A 22,427-nucleotide genomic window follows, 5' to 3' on the forward strand; every position below is an offset into this window, starting at 1 on the left:
TCCAGTGCATCCTCAAACCTAGAAGCATTTTATGTGGAAATAGTGGCAGTAACACTTCCAGTCTAAAGGAAGTGGCACAGGCACATAAAACTGGAGAAAAACAAGAGTTTGTTTTGCAAAACAAGAATATTAAGTAGGATATAACAATATACTGCAGCAGCAATATCTGAAACCTGGTTGACTGCAAATTCAAAAAGTAACATTTTGTCATTATTGGTAATTTTGTCATTAAATGATTTAATCCAGCAACGTTTAGGGTTTTGTACCTCAGTCTCTGTCAAACAACAAAAACAAAAGCCACTACCACACTAAAAAATTTCATAGTAATTCTGAACAATGACTCAGAATACCTATTCTGTCTCATAAACAGCCTACTAATTAAACTCTGAGCTCTACTAACCAGTTTTTCCAATGCACAAAGGAAAGTCGTTTATTACAGACCGGAATACAAAATTTAATATTAGCAACACAACCTGTGTCTGCAGCATTTTTAATCTGATCAGCGAAAACATAAATAAAAGCTGCAACCTGACAGCTAAGAAGGTTAATCTGTAACAGTTAGATTTACGTAGATTACTTTATACAGCATCTGGAAAGATGCTGAGAAAAGTAAAGCCACCTTATCGTGTTCCAAAACATGCTACCTATAAAAATTTTGCTATCCATCAATACTGAAGACTGCAGCAAGCATACTTAACAAATTTGCTTCAGCGTTAAGACAGAATTTTGAGGAACTTTGAGACAAGCAGGAATTTTTTTAAAAGTACTTCAAATGTTTGTAATATTCCTTTTAGGTAGTTGCAGGTAATAGAAGTAATAAAAAGGAAAACGGCTTAAAGAAGAAAATATTATGACTGTTGTATGCACGTACTACCTAGTTCTATCACTTAAATTTCTTGATAATTTTGTTGAAAAGAATATTAGCATGAATATACTCCTTGATGAATTTTCTCCAGACTGAAAAGCAGATCTTTTCCTTTTAAAGGTGACAGATTTAATCTGTATCAGCCAACACTTTCCTATGACAATATCCACATGTACAGCACCAGATGTACCATGTGTGGATGTCGTGACTACAAGCCATTCTTGCTGGCTGACCACCATGGAAGACAGTGCAGGTTTTATGATATACTACTCTTGTAAAAAGGCTTTTCAAAATATTAAACATACAGGTGGTAAACAGAGGAGAGGGAAAATATATGTATTTTTCCTTCTTTTGTTTTGAGTTTGGCAAAGTACCTAAACATACCTAACCTGGAGCAAGTACCACAATACTACCAATCAAGTAAATCAAAGTAACATAGCAGCTATTCCAACATAGTAAAAACATAAGGGCAAAAAAATGTTATCAGTCAAGCTCCCATGTTGTTCATGTTTGGGGTTGAGTTTTTTGTTTAAGACAAAGTGGCTTCCAGAGCAGGAAAGTATTTAAAGAAAAATTAGAGAAATGGGAGAAAGATGCATTGGTAAATAGAAGTGACACAGAGAGCATGTAGGAGAACAGAGGAGTCTAAAAAAAAGGAACTGCTGGAGAATACTTCTTCCTTGCTACATGTCCTATCTTATCATGCCCTACCTACCATCCTCCGAACAGGGAAAGTCAAAACAATCCCTACATCTAACCAACAGTATCCTAAGGAAGAGGAAGGTAGCCTCATTTTGTGGATCCTAGAATGCTGTAGCAAGAGGAAACCTGTTGATATCTAATTTAAGGTGCTTTAAAATGCATGCGAGCACAGACAATTATCCGTATAGGGCAGCAGGCACGTTAGACCTTTACTGCAGAAACAGCAGCCCCTCTATCACAGCAACAATTAATCATACTGGCAATGCTGCCATTTGTTTGCTTGCAGGTGAGTATGACGCAGCTTTTTGTCCATCTGCTTTTGCAACACCCCTTAAAAACCATCTAACTGAAAAAACAGTCTGGGCTCTTGTGAATGTAAATAATGAAAGTGTTCAGGTTTTTCTCCCCTCAAGCTGATATATCCACAGATTAAACAGATGCTGTGCGAGTCATAAGAACAGCAGTACTGGGTCAGAGCAGAGGTCTGCCTAGTCCAATATCCTGCCTGTAGCAGCACCTGCAAGTCAGTAACTTGTGCTGAAATTCCTAGTGGGGACAAGTAGGAACACCTGCAAAGTTAGTGACGGATCCTACTCAAGGAGAATGGAGAACAGCAGCTATGTCCAACAAACCCCAGCAGTGAGTCAGCCAAAGCAGAGCCAGTGAGCAAGGTCAAAGAAATGGACTTGGACTTCGGTGACACGATGCTTTTCTTCACCTCTTTCCCTACACTTTTTAGAATCAAAAATCTCATGATGGGATGAGAGGAACCACAGGATTGTGGCATCACAGAAATGTGAAACATGGCACCTGTGCAAAACCTGTCTAAACAGGCAGAGATGCAGAAGGGCCTGAACAAGACTCAGGCTGTACCACAAACGATGTAAAAAGTCAGAGGCTGTAATACCCTATCAATGACAACTCCAGGAATGAAGTATAGGACATGAAGTAGGATGCTACTGAAATCCAAAGATGTATGCTTGTCTCTTGGCAAAGGCTGAGCATCAAAACAACTTCCAAGAGCCAACGGATTACTGAGGTGGTTATCAGTGCTGACTATAAGCAAGTAATTGCTAGTGAGCTGCATACAAAGGCTGGTGGACTCCCAATTCAGGCAGCAAGAGAAACTATCCTTTAAGCAGGAGAAAAGAATAGATGGTGAGCAGCGTTAAGAATGTGCAGGCGTGGAAAACTGTGGTAGATCCCCCTCTCTATATATGCTTGTGCATAACAACATAACTAGAAATTAACCCCTCTTAACCGTAAGTCAAATTAAGATGATACCCTAAGTTTCAAAGCACTGGGATTGAACCTCTGAAGTTTTCTGGAAGCAAAGCAGAAGGACAGGATTTAAGACCAGGCAAGACCTCCATGCAGTAGATACTCCAAAAGGAACTTTGCCCTCTACAGATGGCATCTCACTTGACAAATAGATAGAAAACAGGTTGGCTTGATCATGTAAATGGGTCCTTGCTCAAGTCAGTCAGAATAACTCCAAAAGCAAAGGAGATCTGAAGGATGGGGTCCAAGTGGATGGAGTCTGAAGAGGTACTTTGTTTAATCAGTGTAGGGACAGCACATAAACTGAGCTAGCAGAAAACAGAGAAAAGAGATAGGAGTGCTGAGGTCACTCCCACGGGCAGCAGATCCCAATACTGATCTGAAGGTCTCAGGTTGTCTGAAATCAAGGTGAAGATGATCTTGCAGGGCTCTTCTGGCTGTAGAGAAAAGCTCCTACATACTAGGAAGTCGTGATGATGGATCAGCTCTGCAACAGAGAAGGGACAAAAACTTCCTGGCTCAGCCAGTCAAGTAATCCTGGTCACAAATTTAAACACCATTTTAAAGCCAAGAAGAAACTCCTAATGCAGCGTTGGAAAAAAGCAAAGCCTTGTGAAAAGGGAGAGCAGGAACTAGGCCAATTTCAAAACCTTTCAGACTGGTTTTACACTGTTCACTTTTTTCTTGGACAAGTTGCCTAGCAGGAGCACTGGGGCGACAGGCAGGGGCAACAGCCACAGCACGGCCACGCTGCTTGTTGGTATGGCTGAAGGGCAGAAGGTCTTGAGTAGCGAGGAACAGATGAATGCTGGGAAAGTCAACCTCGGAGCCCTGACAGGTGTCTTTTGGTGTGCTGTCTACTGCTGCCCCAAAAGACCCTGCCTCAGCTGGAAGATATTGCATCATTAGTGGACACTGCTGCCAATCTCCCAGAGCTTTCCTGGAACTCTCCCAATCCTTTCCTCCCCTTTCTCCTTGTCCTCCTTGGGCTAAAGGAAAGGAAAAGAAAAAGGGCTAGGGACAGAAGCAGCTGTGCATGAGTACTGAAGCATGCGGTCTGTCCTTCTAGAGGGAAGGGCAGAATGAGGAAAAAAAGACAAACAATACTGTAGGTAAGGGTGGACTGTCATCATATAAAGGGTTCCACTAACACAGCCGTTTCACCTGGCTGTTTCCTGGTAGACAGTTATCTTCAACACAGATGATACGAAGGATGGAAAGTCTCAGATTAGGTCAGACACACTGAAAAGCCTTATAAATAACCTTTTATCTGGAAGTCACGATTTCAGGAGGTGTAGGTATGCTTGTGCTGTTGAGGAAAACCGTACTGCTAATCATTCCTCACCAGGCTTGATGGGAAGGTGATGTTATTTACTCAAACCAAGCAGTTAAAACTGTGAAGAATAAACTAAGTATGTATTAAAGGCATTTAATACACTTCAGAACAGGCTCAGGAGTGAAACTGCTGAAGTTAATTAGAAAGCTTTTTCACAGCACAAGGGTCATGCCAACTTGCTTTCTGCCTATTTGCCCCAACACTCATTTCAATTGTTTTTCCCCCCAATAATCAAGAAATCAAAATTCTTTTGTTCACTGGTGCAGAGAGGCAATAAAGAAAATGACGGATGCAAATTTGACTATTTTCCTCAGCATTTAGAACAGACATCAAACCGTACCAAACACATTTTAGAAATCCAGCACTGAGACACTCACTACTATTTCTGTGTTCCCTCCCCCACAGTGCTAATGAATTTAGTTCAGATACTTAATGCAAATGTTCATTTAGATAATCAATATTTGGGGATTGCCTTGAATCTGCAGCCCTTAGAATAGGATATACAACACTGAAATTAGATTTATCACTGCTCAAGAACAGAACACTTCAGGAAATAAGCAGCTATAAAAATAAAATAACTAGGCCACCAAATTAAGATCAACTTATCAAAGGTCTTTAATGACATTCAGAGCCATATATTTAGTCTTTTAAAAAAATAATTCTAGGTTTTAGGTTTAAAAAGATGGATACATGTCTGTTTTTCATGTCTTAGTATCTTATTCTCTGCATGCAACTGAAGCTACCAGACAAAGATTAGAACCAAAAATTGAAGCATGCTCTGTGTTCCATTGTATTCACAGAAAGCATTTTCTTTTTGCAGCTCTAAAACATTATTTTAGACTTCTGCTTTTCTGGGCACTTGACTTTCAGCTGCAGTTATACTACTCTATCAGACCACTCTTTCCCCACTGCATTTTGAACATGAACTCAACACAAAGAAATAACTGCCATACAAATCTCCTGTACCTGTTAAAATACAGTGAGGCCAATCTACAAGTCACTTCCTGAAAAAATTGAAGTAATTCACTTAATTGGTATTATTTTTCAGACAGAAGAACTCTAGCAGAGTACTCTGCTGTATAAATATTCTTCCTATTTCAGCAAATACTAGGTCTTTTGCTTTCAAGGAAGTCAAATGCAGAAAACTGCACTGCTTCTTACAGAAATTCCCTATACAGCCAATTTGAGGGGCACTACTAAATATGGCCTTTAAATGCAATAAAACCAAATGCCAGAATTATATTCACTTTGTAAATGGTGAACACCACAGTACATAAGTTTGGGTTTTTTTTCCTGTTCTGAAGGATTGTTAATTCTCATCTACTACTGGAGCAAAGCAACTGCTGCTAACACTCAGTCTAGACTAACAAGACTGTACCAAATAAATGGTCAGAGATCAGTGACTAGTTACCACTGCTTTATGGAGAATTACTAAAAACCCTCCCAAGTCAACAAGGGAATAAACTACCTCTACAAGGTATTTTTCTCCTTAACCCTATTATTAGGTGGGCTTACACCATGAGGCATGAGTGTTTACATACTTTCTAAACAGTTTATACGTCTTATCTAACTTAATCCCTATATTCTATAATCCTATCTGTTTAATGTATTTTACATGGGGAAAACTGCTGGAACCAGTAATATCTCAGAATGGAAGGCACTTTCAAAGCACAATCAGTGCATTGGACATCAAATGTAAAAGCAGTTTATGCTCAGATTAGACTTTCAGTCATTTAGGATCAGGTAACTTAAAGCTGGGTTTCACAGTAAGCTGTATTTATCTGCATATGGGTCATATTTTTTTCTTCCAATAGGAAACACTTGGTATGCCCTTTTACAAAATTGCTAGAGAAAACATATATAAAACACTGGTAGTCTTTGTATGTGAAATTTTCAGTGAATGCATGTTCTATCTGCAGCTTCTAAACATAAATAGCTGTGAACTATTGAATAAAAATAAAAATTTCCCCCCATGACAAAGCAGCACAATATTACTAATATCTCTGCAATTTCCAGCCTGAGTCTTTCAAATGCAGACTTAACCATGAAACAGTTACCTATTGTAATGAACTGTATTACCAAAAGGCCTCTTTCCTATGATTAAGTTTAACCATTAATCCTGTTTTTGCTTTGTGTCTTTCCATTATAATAAGCTTTCAGAGTCCCCCTTCAATCCCAAGATGGACACCATGACCTCTCACTCATCTACTCTCAGGCATCAAAACTTCCCATTAAAATACGTAAAGCTTAGCTGTTGCCCGCTGCAAACACCGGGCCAATACTAGAAGACATGTATTTACTAAGGAAAGCTTAAGTAGTGTTTTCCTGCTACTGCACACTTGCCATCAGATTCAAGAGCTTCCCTCCTGGAGAGCCAAACTGTTGGGGAACATGATCATACCTGGCTTCCTTCTCTCCTGCCTCCTAGGGTCACCACCACAGTGTGCGATTAATGGTTTCTGCTCTGGAGGATACAGACCTTCTCCATCCACTGCTTTCAAAACAAGTTACCGATTCCAGATGCTGAAATTAAGGCTACTTAATTAGGCCCAAATTTCAGGGAACTCTAAGCATGCAATCTCTGAACCGCACATTCCAGATAGAAACACCAGTTCAGTGCCATCACTCACTGAACACGCTTGGTTAAAGAAAATCTGGGTCTTTGCTTTTTACAGCAGCACCTTTTCTGTATGTGCTGGTAAGCTGCTCATTACACAGTGAGATAAGAAAAAAATTTTTATAGAGGGCAGATGATACCAACTTAATGTAGTGTGGACATACTTCCGGACCAGAAGGGGTTCATGGTGGCTTGCTCAGAGCACAGGCAGAGCATCCCGCCCAGGTTAGGAATTTACTTGTTTCTATGGAGAAATGAGCATTGAACACTGCTCACATGGAAGAATTTTCCTGTACTCCCTCATAATGCTGCATTATTTCTGACTCTGCCATTTTGTTAGCTTTTGGTTCTTGGATCATATGGTTGAACATCCGAAGAGCGAGAGGAATGGACAATCCGTATCTTCTAAAGAGGACCACAAGTAAAACAGTCAGTATTTCTTTCTCTCCTAACGTGACAGCACACAAATGCTACTGCTTTGAGTCAATAGCTTGCCTGTCCTGGATTTTCACTGGGATCATCAATATTTATATTACGCTTACAATGCCATGATTATTTCATAACCACATTTTTAATCTAAGCCTGTATCAGTACTCTTATAAATACCTGAAATTAAAACGAAAGATGTAAATCTTTGTGCATAATCTTACAGGAATTGCAAATTCAAAAGGAATGATTTAAAAAAAGAGTTGTGTTTTGGGCAGAGGAGCAATGAAGTTCCTGATTACGCATGCAAAGAACATCAAATTGTACCACACAGCAGGAATATGCAAACTCTGTCATAAGTTAAGTGATGCACAGAAATCCTGTATCAATAAATATTCTGCTTTACAGTGCACCTGGATTGTTGTAAGATATGAAAGATTGAGATCCAAAGATTTTAGATACCAATCATTTGAAGATTCAGAGATGTAAATTCCTGTGTAGATTACAGAGAAACAAAAATATGATTCTTAAGAGCTCAGCTAAGGCTACCAAATCAATTAAAAAATTAGTAACAAACATCCCCTTCTCCCACACACAAACTATGTCAACAAGGACAACTCACTTGGCCAGCAGCAATTACAGCATCTCTGACAGACACTATGCTGACTGGATCTTTGTTTTCAAACACGGGACAAAACAAGTTCAGCATTTCTCCTCAAAATTTTCTGATGAATTCAAGTCCTCTCCTTCCTCAAGTCAGGAAGATTATTTATCACTGGCTTTCTTTGGACAAAATAAGAAATAAAGAGCATTTGCAACACTATATAGCATAGCACAGCTTGTAAGCACCGAGCCTCACATCCATCTGAAGCCGTAGTCTTCCTCTGTGAAGTCACTTCCCTTCATCTAATGCTGCTCTAAAATGCGTATGCCATTTAGTTTTTTTTAACTCAAGTTCCCTCTCTTTTTGAGAGCAGCTGATTAAACCTGAACAACTGGGTTGTTGGACGAAATATGCTGTAGCTATGAAATGGTACAGCAGGGACCAGTTTCACTGTTAATTTAAAATGCTAGAATTAATTAGGTAGTGTAAATGAAGAATTTAATAAGCACACTTTACAACCACAAGTTCTGCTTTTATTAAACACCCCTGCCAAATGAAGGCAACTATCTTCAGTCTGTTTTTCCTTATCTCATTCCCTTAAAATCTCTGCAGTGAAAAAAACATTTTTCCTATTGCAACCCCTCCCCCATAATTAAAATGTATGCCTGCCTTCCATCTCCTCTTTCAAGTCATTAGCATCTCTTAAAAATGCTACTGTATATCCTGCCTGTTCTGAGAAGCTACCAAACAAAACCGAAATTTACAATTTTGGTTTTGAATATCAAGTTAAAGACTGTCTTAGAAGCTGTCATTCCTATTCAACTCAGTACGGTGTACTACCAAATTAGCATATATTTTTTTTTTAGTAAAGGAATATGCTTGTTTAAACATGTGTCTTTCCAAAGCAAGGGGTAACATCACGAATCAATTTTCTTAAAAACCCTACTACTGTTCTAAGACTGCAAAAAGACTTGGAGCAGATGATTATTCCTGACATACACTGTTTAACCCATTTAAATTAATAAAAGAGTTCAGATCATAAATTCTCTCAAAGGGATCCTGTATGTTTAACAGACTTTGTTTAGCTTTGAACTCCTTGAAAAAAGTATTTTGGGAGCCTAAACATTATTTCACAAAGTCTGTGCAATTCCTTAACAGGACAGGGGAAATTGAATCTTTTACATGAACCAGTTCAACTCTATCTAGCCTCAGAAATACATTCAAGATTTTCTAATATGGTTTTGCCAGGGTAACTATTTAACGATGATGATTTGGTTTATGACCTTTTCTATTTTTCTTGAAGCAACCTCTCTCTGCAGCTAACTTTTTATTCTGGCTTTCCTTGATTTACCTGATATTTACCTTAGCAAGAAGGAGACAAACTTACTATCTATGAAGACAACCCATACTTTTAACAGAAAGAGCTCCAACATTTGTTTAGAGGCATACTACAACAGCACACACTTAGCTGATATTTATTAAAAACAAATTTTTTAACAGAAACAATGAAAAATCCAAAAGCAGTCACAACCTAAATTGTTTCAGACCTTCACCAGTTCAGCAAGAATAGCTTAAGAATTTACTGTTTCTTCTGCAATACAGCTTTCACTGTCAAAAAAAAAAATCTACGTTTAATAAGAAAAAAGCAGAAAACCCCTGAAAAGCCAGTCATTCCTGTAACAGCCTACTGGCATACTTCTACTCCTCCCCTCCCAAAAACCATAAAAACCCAGAAAGCCTAATGAAGAACACACTTACATGATGATCCGGAAAGATGAGCTGGGTATGACCTCAGTGCATTTCCATTTTCTTACTCTCAATGTTTTAAGAACCTTTAAAAACATGGACTGCTTCTGGCAGAGGACTGCATTCGATTTACTAATGGAATTCAATGTGAGGAATGAACATACATCCTAAAATTTAGTAATGTTGCACAATGCCTTGATAACAGGCCTGAAAACCTCAGCAGATTAAATTCTGTTTTCAAAAGTGGCAGAGACTTCGAAGGACAATTCTTTTTTTGTGAATTTGGTTCTTTTGTACTTGTATCACTTTTTAAAACATGTAGGCGCCTCAGTCACTTAGGGGTGATCGTCCTCAAAGCATCTGCGTAAGTTTTTTTAAAGAATGGTTCCTTTAGTGTATTTTACTGATCATAAAGATTTATGCACTTTGTATGGAAAGAAAAAACAGACAAACACACTACCCAAGAATGTCAGAAGATCACATAGCAAATTTCTCACATCTTCAAATACAGAGACAAAAGCCTGGAGATGGAATGAAACAAAAAGAACACTGTTCCTAGCTGATGAAGTGATGGCTCTCCAAAGACAGACAATTCTCTATGAAAACAACACTGAGTATCTAAAGTCTTGAAATTATATTGCAAAGAAATCACCATGAATTTGAGGGATATGGGAAGCAAAAAAGCTCAAGAAACACAGGACCTGCCATGATCAAAATTCAAGCTAGGCACACTAGACTCCTGCAGATGAGGGTTAGGTATTCACTTCTGTCTGAAATAACTGAAGTAACCTCCAATTTATTTCTCAGATTATTTTCAGACTAAAAAGAAAAACAATGGTCTGGAGCTAAACTCATCTGGCAGCAGATATCAAGGGTGGTATGTCACACTGGAATACTGGGCCAGCTATGCTTATAAAAGAAGAGGACTTCAGTTATTTGCATGGAAATTTTTGGAGTGGGAGGTTATAAGCGATTTGTTTTTCTTTAAGTGGAAAAAAGTAAAGAATAAATAAAAGTCAATTCCATTTTTCAATCTTCTTCCTTTTAATACCCTGAAGCTATGTCCCAATCAGAAGATATATTGAAATAGATACATCATGGTCAATGTGCTAAAGGAAGCTCTGCCGGACGGACTACACTTCTGAGGACTTGAGCTGCCCTGCAGCTGCTGCCATTTGTTACGTGCCTTGTGTTCAACCAGAACATTGCTATATGTCAGGAAGTAAGTAAAAAAAGAAGCATTGCATGTTTAAAAGCATTAAGCAGATCATGCTTATGCTGCCAATACAATGACTGCCAGGCTGTTAAGGAAGTAGGTATGAAGATGTGTATTTTAATTCCTCATCTTTACACAGTGCCTATTTCCACAGAGCACACACCCAAACTGCCGGGAGCGCATCCGAGAGAGGAGACTGCTCCTTTTCTGGAACCCTTTCCTTCCCAAGGCTGCTGCTCTGTCCTAAACATTAACAGTGCTGGCGATGCACTGAACAGCAGTGAAATTTCAAGCTGTTCCCCACCTACGGTGCGAGTAGACACACAACCTATAAAACTAACCTATAAAGCAAGCTATAAAAGCTGATTGTTCATCCCACCGTCGTCTTCTGCATTAGTGAATTCCTGGCTGCGGCAGTAAGGATACAGAGTAGGCTAGGTGCATCTGCACCCATTCACACCTCCTCTAGCAATAGTGCAGCCACCCCCTCTCCTCTTTGAGGTAAGATCTGTAATGGGAGGCTTTTCTTATTCTGAAGGCACCTACCAACAGGTGTTGCTTCATGCAGAAAAGGATCATGGCGAATTAAAATGTTTTCAGGGAACAGGGTTCATTAACCAATATCCACAAATGTCCAAACAAAATCCAGAGCAGTAGCTCCAACTACAGACCACTGCTGTTCCAGAACATCGTGGTAAATAAACTGTGATAGGCGTGCAGAACCATCTTGACTTTAGTGTTGTTATAGGCAAAAATTTGATGAAGGTATGGTGAGCTTCAAAGCAAATATTCTGAATTAGGAACGATCAGTTGGCTCAAGCCATTTAGACTACCCTCCTACAACTTAAGTCAACATTAAATAAAAACCAGAATGATCAGGAAAGTAATGCCATCTGAACTCTACTGCAAGAAGCTGCACAGTGTTACACACATGAAGACTGGCAATGTTTGTACTTCCCCTCACATCTGTACAGAAGCTGAAAGATGAGGGGTTTCTCCTACAGTTGTTCTAGATCCAGTGTGCATCATTGAAAACTAAAGGTTTACCATCTGGAGAAGTTTTCCATGGTGTTTGCGGTATTCCCTGTGCTAAGCACTTGCAATATAAACACAGAGGTTTTGCTGACCCCAAATGTAAACTGACCCTGATGCACGATAAGGCAACAATATGAAGTGCTTACCTGTAATTTTGTCTCTCACGAGCTTGCAGGATTCGATTTCACCAATGCTCCCAAAGAGACTCCTGAACTCCTCCTGGGTCATGTTCTGGGGTAAATAGTTGACTATGAGGTTGGTTTTGCTGTCATCTGTAGCAGCCCCTGTCTGCATGGGGGAAGGGCAGTTTCTACTGTTGCTGGAGGGTCCATTGGTTGTATTGGAAGTAGGGCCATTCGACACCTGAGGCTCCATGGTGCTAATTATCTACATCAAAATAAGAGGAGAAGGAGAAAAAACCCCTTAAGTTTCATAGATACAATAGCTATTTTTAAAGATACTTACAAACGAATGAGTAGGTAGCATTCATGGCCAATTTAGATACTTCAACAAAAAAAAAACCCGGCTTGATTCCTCTATTATTGTTGCAAAGTAGGTCATGCTAGTCTTTAGCTGTGAGCATGTACTTAGATGCAGTTAAAAAACCTTCTTTTTTTGTTAATGCAAAGCTGATTTCTGCTTTCATCATACAGCCATTTTCACAAATGTAAATTTAAACCACATAAATTTAATTATAATTTAAGGTAATAATCATAATTAAAATTATAGTTCCATTAAATCAGATGAAGTAAGTGTATGGCTCTATATGAAAAGGTAAAATATTTTACCTATTTAATAACTGTATCACAGAGTGCAATGACAACAACATTAACCAGGCACAGTCAATCTGCAAAGCGTTGTCATTTGGATTGCCTTCAATTAATAAACTCAGTGTCCCCAGACATACCATTTACTGGTTCCAGTGATGACCTATATTCTCCAGTTATATTTTTCACTAACAAACTGACACCTCTTAAATAAAGCCGTGGATTTGCAATCTTCAGAGATACAAAGATCTTCAGATATTTACTGGAATCAAAAAGTTTTAGTCAGAGGAAGGGTATCAGGCACAGGTGCAGGCTGGAATTTTAACAAGTGCTTCTATCTTGAAATGCGAAACTCCAATTTTCACAAAAGAAACTCAAATAGACCTTTCCAAAAAATGACAAATAAGAATCCAGCCTAGCAAAGTGCGCGCAGGACAGTAGCCCCATTGTCGTCAGTGCCACCAGTCACGTGAGTAAAGCTGCCTGCATGTTTATCTGCAAGCTGAGGACTGAAGAATGCAAGTTTTCATCCGAAAACTACACAGGCAGACAAAGGAAGCAGAAAAGTCTGGGTACTTCAAGCCTTTTCTATATAGGTATTTGCCTCCACCACAAATTCCAGCCCGTCTTCATTATCACCAGTGTTGACAAGAGAAGGACATCATCTTAGTCTCAAATCTGGATAAATTAAAGCAATACAAATGGTGGCTTTTGCTGTCTACTGTGAAGTTTGCGATGTGCAGCTTCACTGGTATCTCTTATCAAAGAACATCCCTCGGATGGGCTCGGCCTCCCTCCATCAAAGACTCAGAGTCAACGATGCAAACTGCTGCACCGGGGCAAGAGACTCCACTGCCCAGGGACAGGGACAAACACTGGGAGAACTGAGGGCAAAGACACCACACACTGAACCTTGCGCTCATCTGATCCTGTAATTATTGTAATTACTCAAGACTTAATTTGCTTTCTTTAAATCCAGGGAGGTACATGTTGTGACAAATTAGGCCTGTAATTCAAGAGGATGGGGGACACACCAAAAAAGGGGTGTCTGTTCTGAAGTTAACTGTATGAGGGTGGCTCAGACTCTAAATAGGTTGTATTCTTGTCAATTCTGTTTTTTTTTTTAACCGAAATGCTTCAGTGTTAGTTTAATGCCTCATTTAGGAAATAACTCTTTTTTATCAATGGAAATAAGTTTTGAATTACCATTATTTATTATCAAGCCCAGGAATAGCTACTTGATTTAACAATTTTTAAATAAAAAGAATCCTTGCCACATTGTGCTTAATAGAAAGGCCTTAAACCACACAGAATAATTTTGAAAATAAAATCTACAAAAATAGTAACTTCTTGAAAGGAATCGGCACATCCAAACCAGAATCCCCCTGCCAATTTTACCAGCCACATGGCACCAAGCACTGCTGACATCCTCTGCCAGCCCCATACGCTCTTCCTTCAAGACTTTCCCTTTTACCCAGTATCAGCCATACTTCCTTTTTTCAAACTGATTTCATACATGTATTTACACATACATACACTAAATGTTTCAGATGCTGCTAAATCTGTTTAGCTCGGGATTCCAGCTGGAAGATCATCCTTTGATCTCTGCACCTCCATGACCCCACAGCAGACCCTGACACCAACTCTAAGCTTTGCCAACAGCCTGCTGCGGGATCAGGGTTTTGCACCCCAAGGCTAACGTGCTTCAGCTGAGCACAGTCTGCTCATATATGCTGTATCTGCATTAACTCAATTAAAACTGGGGGAAAAAAATTCCAGTTCTGACAATAAGACTAGTCAGAAGATAACCATATCAGCTGCTTCGCTTAACTGCAGCTTTCTGTGCGCATTTAAATCATCTGACCATATCCTTTCCAACATAGGAAACCCACACGGTAAACTGCAATTTTAGGGATTGATCCCGCCCTTCTAAAGCCGACAGGAATACCACACCGCTGGTTTCAGTTACAGCAGAAGCAGGACTTCAGCACAATGAACCGAAGAAGATACATCATCTATTATTAGCAACAGACACAAAAGCTGTCTATGGTTCCCCACGATAAACAATAACCCTGGATCTTTTAAAATCTGTGAAAGAAAAAATTTGAAACTGGCTTGTGTCCTACTTACACATTTTGCAAACTCTTTAGTTACATTTTCAGCATGCTTACCTTCCCCACCAAGCAAATAAATATCTGAGTTGAATTCCGTTTAACACATTCAGAACATTAAGAGTAAGCTGCTCTGTAAAAATCTGTTCTTGAACAAGTAGATTTCCTCATATAATACTTCAACATCAAAATATCTTGGAATAAACTAATGTTGCATCAGGTGCCAGATTTTCTTCCTAGTTACTCTCACTCAACTCCAATTAGGTTTTCCCGATTTTTCAATAGTACAAAGGAAAATCAAGGCACTTACTCGCCCTTCAAATTATTGCAAAGTTGTAGCTTACTGAAGATCGATTTACTATATTAAAAAAATGAGATAACGGAAAGAAAAGTGCTGAAGAATTATTAAAAGTGTTTCTGATAAAGTATGTAATTTTTTTTACTTCGTAATTTTAAGTCTCCATTTACAGAGTGATTTCTATGCAAAAGCAGTTGTGTACCAGAACTTGCATTCAAAGTTCTTATGAGCACAAAGGAATAATACTTATTTTAGATGTACATACTGACATAATTAGTAAAGACTTAAATTATTAATGGTAGCAAAAAGGTAAGTCCTATCTCTCCTTTCCAAACATTCTGTTCTCTCCCCTACATGTCTGAAGCTCAAATCCACTGTTAAGAGTTCAGTGTGCATGCACTGGGACATTTATTGTCGATGACTGTTTTTAGCATTAAAGTAGCTGACCCCATGTCAGTCGGCACATTACATAAGAGTAACATTATTTATTCAAAGAATAGATTTCAACAGGCTATTCACTGTTTTTTCTATCCACAACACTAAGATTTAGATTTTTAATTCAATACCTGTATCACAATATGAACATTTTTGAAATACATACTCTAGTTTCCTGGGCACACAGTTAACTTCCATTATGTTTTAATTACTGAAAATAACTTTAACACAAGAAAATATTGGGCTGTAATTCAATTCTATGAAAGTATTAAAGGAGGCTGTAAGTCTGTAACTCTTCAAGGGCTTATTTGGATACAGGCAAAATAAATGTGGAAAATCAAACAGTGACTTAACCCCGACATTATTTTTTTTTAATATATTCTTATCCCTTGAAGATTTAGTATTACACCTCTATACATGCCACTTAAAATTAGCAACATATCTATGCTTTTGTAGACCTTCTCTGACAATTTAGGCAGCTACTACTGGTCTTGAAATATTACAGTGCAAACATCATGTGTGATGACATTCACATGCTACTGTATAAAGAGGCATTTTGGTATAGGTTTTGTTTTTGGGATTTTTTTGGGCAACAGCTTGCCAGACACCCAATACTGCAACCCCATGTTCTATATACAGGATAACAGTATCTTTGAAGAAGAATAAATTGCAGTTACTGTTGATAGACATTGACAATTTAGCCACCAATAATTTGAATAGTCTATCTTTATAACATTGAAAAAATACTATCTGTGACAGAATTTAAAGACTGCAATTTTGTAAGTTAAAGGCAACCCATATTTCAAATTCTGGATTCGTTTCATCAGACTGCTGCTTTTAAAAATGACTTCTCAGTGTACTACTTTCCTCAGTATGGTAATGTATCAGCAAAGTAGGATGTATTTTAGTTTGACAGATTTCACAAAGAAATGCTTTGCTGCTTCAGAAGACAGCATAAGCTTTGCCAGTGTTTTGCAAAACACTGCTTACCAAGAGGCTTGGTATAACCCCTCCTACAAAATATCAGCGACAAATATCCATTATAGCAACTCCTACATTACAAATAATCTTTCAGAAATACTTCTGTCATATCTTCATATTTATTTTACAATTAATTCAATTAATTTCAATTTATTCCTGCTGAAATATTAGCTCCAACAATGCAAAGAATACCTGTATGTATAAACACAACTATTACAATGCTTAAACAAGCTAGAGTAACTGACATTAATCTTCAGTTATTACAGTAAATATGTGACATCCATCTACCATTACAAAGCACAGCTAATGAATCATTTGGAAAACTACCCACAGACTAAGACAGTCTTATCTCCCTATTGCATGCATAAGCAATAGCCAATGGCTCGATAAATGGAAATACACATGCTTTATAAATATAAAATTTGTTCTCAGCAGTCTAAAAGGTCTGCATGTTGAACTGAAAGACTGTCACATACATACGCTGGAAGGAGCTTGTATTCAGCAAATTAGCACCCATTCTTGCTATCTGAATTACGTATACTCCACTGCCCATATTCCACAATAAAAATTTTATATGTATGGAAAAACAGTAACAATTAAGAATCTTAAGAGCAGTGTTATTTATAAGCACTAAGGACAAGTGTTTTTAAACATACCAGAAGCAATCTTTTCCTAGAATCAAAATCTGAAAAAAATTTCTAAGAACTGGAGAATTCATGCAGACATAGCCATTTTGAGGACTCAAAAGTCAAAAAAGTTATCTATGAATAATGAACTGTTCACAGCACCTAAATGCCAAGAAAAATGATCATGGTAAATTACACCTCATGAAGAATTCATGAAGTCTAATTTTATATTATTTCTAAGTGTTCATTAATGAACAAACTCAGAACATTCTCCCATAAAAGAGAATTTAGATAAATAATGCAACGCTCTTACTTTATCTAAAAAAGCTCTTTAATTAGCATTGCAAGTTGTTTGCTTTTACAAGTGAAATCAAATGGTGCCATGGCAGAGGTCCCACAGCCATCTCCTGAACAATGACAACAAAAGGAGAAACAAAACCTCTCAATGAAAATAAACATAGATTCACAAAGCTTTTCCTTCTATAATGTGAAACAAGCTTTAACTCCCAGCATATCTACTTTTTTGAATGGAATTCAGCACAGCACAAGTCTGTCCCACTAGAACTTTTCTGCAGGTGAGAAACCCAATTTACAGGAGCTGCCTGACTGATCCATCCACAGCCCTCCCATCTGCTGATCTGTATGTGAATAGCCATGCCAAAGCCAGAAGGTCAGTCCATAGGTGTGGAGTGGAACATACAAATACATCCAAGCCCAGGTCCCTCAGCCCTGGACCAGCAGCTGCATGCCCCCACCCCACTTTGAGATGCAGCCACTGCTACTCACTTCAGGGGGATTAAGCACGTTATCTACATTTTTGCATAATAAGGCACTGGATCATAAAATCTTCAGGACAGATCATGTCTTCTTCCCATAGGAGTGTTAAAAAAGTGATTTTAAGTATTCATTGGCTCAAAACCACAACTCCAGCCACAGCAAGAAGCAGGTGCACCTGAACCTCACGTACATGTTGTGGGCTTCTAAAGCAGCCTTAGGAGAGGCAAACGATGCTCTGTGTACAGCTCCAGTACAGATTTTCTGTACACAACTGTCAAATTTCACTGTCAATTACATTTTTATTAAAGCTTATGTACTACACAACTAGATTTTGCTATTATTTACCTAATAAATACATCATGAACATGAAATAAAGGAGGAAAATGAAGCTTTTGAGTAAATCTGCCCGGAGGCAAATCCAACATCCCAGAAACGAATCATTATCTAACTCTGTTTTTTGACATGCTCCCCACTCATATGCACTTTTACATACTCTATCTTTACCTTCCTTCGAGTAAATATTTAATATTTTAAATATAGATATAGCTGAAAGTCTCAGCTCAGAAAACCAGCAGTCTCTGGCTCTTGTGGCAGGGATACAGACTTCTCACAAAATCTTGGTTTCAGAGTGCACTGCACTCAGGTTGAAATAGTGTTCAAACACTTTCAGGAAGTTCACATTTATGGGTGCCACAATAATTGTACAGAGCACACAAATGATCCAAATGGAGAAGACAACAAATGCATTCATTTTAAGAGGCAAGCTTCAGTTCAAATAAAGGAGAAAGTTATTTTAATAGCTAAATTTATCCTGATCTAGTCCATTATAGGCTTTTGCGTGAATATGCTAAAACAAAATATTCTGTCCCCAATCTGCAGTGAAATGAATGCAAAGTTTATTGGCAATATTACTTGTTATCACAGCAGCGCCTGAAGGATGTAACTGATACCAGCACCAAGTTGTACTAGATGCTGTACAAATGGATAGTAAGGGCAAGGACTGCTGCTGTACCAACACAGTGACAAAAAATAGAAAGGCAAAACCTGTTATTTTTATTCGAAGTTTTGCAGAAGGGAAAAATCAAACCAGAGGAAAGTATCTAGGCAAACTGCTGAAGTTACACAGTAAGCTGTGACAGCTCCATAACACAACACCATATCCTCAAACCTGGCCTAGTGATAAGGTCACCACTCCTAACAACTTTCTCAAAAAGCAAAACAGCATAATGATGCACCAAATTGCATTTTTTTTGAGAGAGAGACAGTTTCAGATAAGTATGTCTTCTGTTCCCATGAAGTACGGACTCTACAGCTTTGCATTTGGTTTCAAGGACAGAAGGGAATGAGCGGGGAAAAAAGGAGACACCAAAATAAGTCACAACCATTTCAACGTCAATAACTTACTAAAAGTATCAGTAGAGGAAACCACTCTCAGAACTACATGTCCAATAACACACACAAGATAGGAACAAAGGCATCATATCACACACTTCATCTGGTCTCTTACTCTTCCTACAGGTACTCTGGGGAAAAGAAATTGCAGGAGGAGAACTACAATTAGCATACATACAGCTCAGCACTCCCCAAAGCCCAGAGGAAACACACAGGACTGGGGAGTAGATGCATGGACAAGCACTCCGTGCACAGCAATTTCTGGGAAGCACGATAGAAGTGCTGCACTGCACATTTCTAAGGACAAAAACATTCTTCCAGAGGCAGAATGTAGTTATAGCTCTATCGTACGTATTATGGATTACCTCAACTCACAGTATTTGAGGTTCTTTATGAACTTCTACTGGGCTTCATTTTCAATCACTGTTTCTGGCTTCTTCACCTCTTGCAAAGACTACGGAGAAACTATGCATGTTAGAAACCTCAGAGGTGTTTGGCTCTATTCTATAAGTGTTCTCCAAACATCTTATGAAAGTCTACAGCAAATGTGCTCAACAGCACTGATGAAACAGGAAGTGAGGAAAACTAGTATAATGGGTGATGGTCACAGAAGTTTCCTACTATCCCTGCATCAGGGTCATCCTTCTCACTAAGACAAACTGACTTCTAGAAAGCCAGCCAGCTATCCCCTTCTTTATTTAGACTGGTTTCACCAGAATTCGCTTATAATCATTTCTGCCATTAAACATAACTTACATATGAAGATATGGGAGAACACAGCCTTGATTTCACAGCATTCAAACTCCACTCTGGAACACAGCTTTGGAGAAAGCCATCGTCAAAAACACCCAGAGAGAAAAATGGATGCGTCCCCAGTCTATTAGATGGGTTACACAATTAGCTCAGGTTAAAACCCCTTACAACCTCTTGTGTCCCACATGCCATGGACTGTAACAAAGGCCGGTGGCAGGGAGGTGTCCTACTTCTGCACTGGGACATGGCCATCAATGGCTCCTGCCCACTCACATCCCCGGGGGTCACCAGCCGCCTCTGCTCAAAGGTCTGTACTGTTTCTAAACCAGAACAAAGGCAACGCGGTCAGGCTCTGCCTTCTGAAGGAACATCTATTTCCTCTTCAGCCACCCTTCTACTTTTGCCAAATCCGTACCAGGCAACTCTGTACCTAAAATTTTTTACAAGGGCTTTGTTTTATTTATTTTATCATTTTGGATTGCTCTTTATTCCCTCCTAGCTTTTCATCTGGATCTACTACTTGTTCTTTCAAGATGCATATGAAGGCTAAAGGGGTCTGAAAAAACAATCTCAACAGTAAGACAAGATCTTTCTTTGACTGAGATTTGATTTTGGCTTTCCAAGACAAAATTTGATGAAAACATCTTTCTCCATGGATTGCATTTTATTAGGCAGATACCACAAAGACAAGAGGTCTCCCAGTGACTGCCTTGTCCCTCTTGAAAAGGAGACGATGACTGACAAAAACCATATTTAAAATCTGTGCTTGCAGGGTGATAAAGAGAAACATCACCGAAAACATTAAGTATATGAGGCAAACCCTGAAAGATTGGAGAAGGCTTCTCAAAAGCCTGGATACTAGATAATAATAATACTACAAGAGCATGGTAGAAATCAACATCTAAGACAGATCCTCAGTCTAAAGCACATACAGCCTAAAAATACACTGAAATGAAAGTAAGGGAAATTGAGAAAGTCTTTTTATATTTTTGGTTACTTTCTGAATTCTATTTTTAGCTTAGAGTTTTGTTTCCTAATCACTACCTACTTGTTTAGTTTACTGACTATATTACTGAGTTATATATTACTAATCTGTAACTGAATTATATTACCGACTTGGGAATATGTATGTCACACTGTGTACTGACGCACAGATTCCCACGGGTACGCACATGTTCATGTAAGATGCAGACAGCTGCAAGTCTTCAGCTGCTGTAGACCTGTCACAATTCCACTTTATGTTTTTCCCTTTAAGAAAATAATCTAGAATCATTTGCAACCCGAGAGTTTAGACAGTAAAAGCTGTATTACAAGCCACACTGAAAACTAAAAACATCTACTTACCAGAAGGCAAAGCAAAGCAAGGACAGAGCAGGCTCTCTGTGAAGCCTAGGAACATCCAACCCCCCACTGCTGTTATTTCTACTGAAGTTCTAGAAACAAAAGCTACAATTTTCAGAAGCCCTTAAGCAATTTAAGATTCATTAATGTTCACTGCAATAGGATTTCAGCTCCTAAGCCATTCTTCTTCTGAAAATGTTGCCCATACATTTTTCATGCAAAGACAGGCTTATATTAGGCAGGAATGGACAGCTTAGCAAAATGCACACCACAACCAAGATGTTTTAAGGCTCTGTCCTCAACAGGACCTTAATGAAGACACACTGGTAAATGCAATTAGGAAACACTAATCAACATGTGTACATCTCGACTGCTGGCAACATCTCTATGGATACTGCTGCTTGCAGGTCTAAGAGATGGACCCCAAAATAGGACTTAGCTGAACGTCATAGTTTCTATCTCCATCATTAGAAACATTAGCTTACTGCAAAGTAACAGCGTATTTCGCTTAAAACTGAACTGGATTAGTAATAAAGAAAAAATTTACATATCTTCTACAATTCACTTGTAAGTCTACAGCCCTGTACCACACTAATATTGCTTATGGAAAATCTCTTCATGAAATATAGGCATTCTTGCTTCTGTAATATACCAATGGTAGACAAAGTTACAGTTAATTACTCCAAAGTAATATGGCCATTACCATCTTAAACATCATGAACAGATAATAGACATTGAAGACTTGAGAAATTTCTGGTGGAAAAATGATCAGAAATGACCTTCTAGTATACAGAGGCAGCTGTTTACTCTGATGGTCACACAAAAGAAATATCTACACAGTTGCTTAAATGAGAGTAAGTTTTAAGTGTAGTATATGTGATAAATATCTCAGTAATACTTAAATTCAAATAATCTCATGCATAAAAGCATCTATGCTAAGCTCAAAGACTATTACCATAGATTAATAATATATTATTCATCAATAAAGGACAAAATATCAAGTACATATGCATGTATCTGTCACAGGTCACGCTAACAGATCCTAATGGTTTATCCTGGACATAAACTCTATTAATCTCTGTACTAAGGAAGGGAAACATGCCACAGGCCAAATCAAA

General features: G+C 38.5%; 1 protein-coding gene across 6 annotated transcripts in view; it reads right to left on the reverse strand.

Moving 5' to 3' along the window:
* ELAVL4 (ELAV like RNA binding protein 4) overlaps positions 1-22,427 on the reverse strand; it is an 84,277-nt gene that overhangs the window by 31,337 nt on the left and 30,513 nt on the right. For all 6 annotated transcript variants that reach the window (XM_076340231.1, XM_076340233.1, XM_076340232.1 and 3 more), the window contains exon 2: positions 11,975-12,215. In XM_076340231.1, coding sequence (XP_076196346.1) covers positions 11,975-12,215 — 241 coding nt within the window. The remainder of the gene's footprint in view (positions 1-11,974; positions 12,216-22,427) is intronic.

This window comes from Aptenodytes patagonicus, chromosome 5, assembly GCF_965638725.1.
Source record: "Aptenodytes patagonicus chromosome 5, bAptPat1.pri.cur, whole genome shotgun sequence".
NCBI classification, from domain to species: domain Eukaryota; kingdom Metazoa; phylum Chordata; class Aves; order Sphenisciformes; family Spheniscidae; genus Aptenodytes; species Aptenodytes patagonicus.